A 2,775-nucleotide genomic window follows, 5' to 3' on the forward strand; every position below is an offset into this window, starting at 1 on the left:
ACAATTATGTCGTCGACGTATGCCCTAGCATACGCTCGATGTGGCGCATCACTGAGTCCATCATTTTCTGGAAAAACTTCGGGGCGTTTTTCCAACCAAAGGGGTTGACATTATACTCGAACGTGCCAAATGGCGTGACGAAAGCCGAGAAATGCTTTGTTTCTTCCGTGAGAGGTTGTTGCCAATAGCCTTTCAAAAGGTCTATTGTCGAGAACACCTTGCAGCCTCCGGTTTCCGCTATTATTTCATCGATACGAGGGAGTGGCCAACTCAGCATGTCCGTTTTTTCGTCACCAAGCGATAGTCTGTGACGAAGCGCCAGGAACCGTCCGCTTTGGGTACCATTGTGCATGGACTCCCGAAACTAGAAGTTGACTCTCGAACGACATTATGCTTGATCATTTCCCGCAGCTCTTTTTCCATTGATTCTTGTTTTTGCGCGAGATAAGACGTAGGTTTTTCGACAGATTGGTGAAATATCCTTCAATATGAATGGAACCGAGAATTTTCGGACAGGCTCTGGATAAGGAGTTGCGGATATTATCCCCGGGAAATGCCGTTTGACGTCATCCATGTCACGAATTTGGAATGAATCGAACCCGAGCTTGATGTGAACGTTTGCTCTCATGGGGATCTTTTTGTCAAAGGATTGTCCGAATGAAATTGTATCATCATAGTGTAGATTCAACTTGAAATCCTTCATGGCCCTTCTCGAGAGAAGCATGTCGTATTTTGCACCGTCCACAACGAGGAAACGAATGGTTCTTGCCTCTGAATCGATGCGGACTAAGATTTCGCACCATTCGTCATAGGCGCGAGGATTGCCGCAATAATCTTCAACTGTTATTCGACGACCTTTCTGAACCCTGTTTTTCTCCACTATTTTCCGATTTACAATAGACACTGATGCACCGGAGTCTAGAACAGCGCGCACCAATTTTTCCTTGTCGGTGGCTACTATTAGAGTTGGGAGCGATGTGCTGCTCAAGAGAATCGTCTCATTTGGCGACTTCGGGGTTGGGACGGAACCCCTCTTTATTAGTTTAAAGAATCGTGTTCTTCGGCGTCGCTTTCGCTCTCATTCTCGGCTACATGGTTCACATGAGCTTTCTTTTCTTCTGTTTTGTCATTGGTTCTCTTCTTGGGTCTCACTGATATGACATCTACATTGGTCATGAGTAGAGCTGCGAAGTTCAGGCATTTTGCCATGAATGCCTTTTTCTGCCTTTTCCGGCTATTTTCCAGCCATTTTGCCTTTTCCGTCATATTAGTGCCATAAATGCCTGAAAGGCCCCTTCCGACAGACAGGTTTATGATTTTTAATGGAGAATTCGATCGAAAGGAGAAGCATGTCGTGTCAAGCATCGAATTCCTATCCTGGGAGAGCGCCAGGATTCGATTCCATAGAACAGCGTGGATTCAGCGCGCGTCTGCCTCATGCGTGTTGTGGGTCGACGTGCCGAGGAACGTGTCAATGCACGCTCCCTCCGCTTTTGTGGTGTTCCAAATTTCGAACGATTCCTTGTGTTAAGTGATCTACGCACCGGACGAGCGAAACATTCCGAAAATGCCCAAACAAGCCGTGACTTTGAAGACGAAGCTGCAGAATTACGTTAAACTTTTCGGATGCGAAGTTTTCGTCACGGACGGCGTCGTCCTCACCTACAAGCTCTGTGAGAAGGCCGTGAATACGGACAAAAAATACTACGTCGCACAGCATGTCAATAGCTCCGGGCACAAGCAGCGCGCGGCTCGTGAGAAGACGTCAACTTCTGAGCAGGTTTCGTTACTGACTAACTACGTTGAGAGATCGGACAGAGCCAACGAGTTCAGCGCGGATCTGTGTCGCGCGTTCGTCGAAGCGAACATCCCGTTGTACGAGGTGATGCACCCGTCCATGCGGAGCTTCTTGGAGAAATACACGAAAAGAACTACGCCGCACCATTCTACGCTGCGGAAGACGTATTTGCCGAAACTGTACGACCAGACTGTCGCAAAGATTAGGGAGTCGGTAGGCGATTCGAACATCTGGGTTTCGATGGACGAGACTACCGACGTCAAAGGCCAGTTCGTTGTAAACACCATCGTTGGTGTTCTGGACAGCTCTAAGGCTTCGACTGCTTTCCTGCTTGACTCACAAGTTGTTGAGAAGACTAACCACGCCACGATTGCACAAGCATTTTGCAGTGCGTTGAGCCTTCTGTGGCCAGATAAAGTGAACCATGAGAGAGTATTGTTGTTCGTCTCAGATGCTGCGAAGTACATGAAGAAAGCCGCGGCCGGTTTGCAAATTTTGTTCCCAAAAATGATCTACGTAACCTGTTTGGCACACGGTGTTCACAGAGTCTGCGAACAGATCCGCGAGCAGTTCCCGATGGTCGATTCATTCGTTGCGAACGCGAAAAAAGTTTTTTTGAAATCTACCACGAGGATACAAAAATTCAGGGAACTTGCTCCTGGACTGGCGCTCCCACCGAGACCCATTGTGACCCGGTGGGGGACGTGGTTGGAAGCTGCTTGCTATTATGCGGCGAACTTCGAGAAAATCAAGGAGGTTATCGGAAGTTTTCATCCCGAGGATGCTGTGTCGATCGAAAAGTGTCGAAAACTGCTCGTCGATTCCAACCTGAAGTCTCAACTATTGTACATAGCCACGCATTTCAAGGGAATTCCTAACGCCATCAAGAAACTCGAATGTACTACTCAACCTGTCGAAACAACGTTGTCAGTTTTGGGCGAGATCGCGTCTATGGTCAACGCGGCGGTAGGAGCAAA

General features: G+C 48.1%; 1 protein-coding gene across 1 annotated transcript in view; it reads left to right on the forward strand.

Annotated features, from left to right (window-relative positions):
• The first annotated feature begins 1,567 nt into the window (after positions 1–1,567).
• LOC100901520 (uncharacterized) overlaps positions 1,568–2,775 on the forward strand; it is a 2,489-nt gene continuing 1,281 nt past the window's right edge. The window contains exon 1 of the mRNA XM_003737967.1: positions 1,568–2,764. Within this exon, the coding sequence (XP_003738015.1) occupies positions 1,568–2,764 (1,197 nt within the window). The remainder of the gene's footprint in view (positions 2,765–2,775) is intronic.

Source organism: Galendromus occidentalis, unplaced genomic scaffold (genome assembly GCF_000255335.2).
Source record: "Galendromus occidentalis unplaced genomic scaffold, Mocc_1.1 scf7180000075718, whole genome shotgun sequence".
NCBI classification, from domain to species: Eukaryota; Metazoa; Arthropoda; class Arachnida; order Mesostigmata; family Phytoseiidae; genus Galendromus; species Galendromus occidentalis.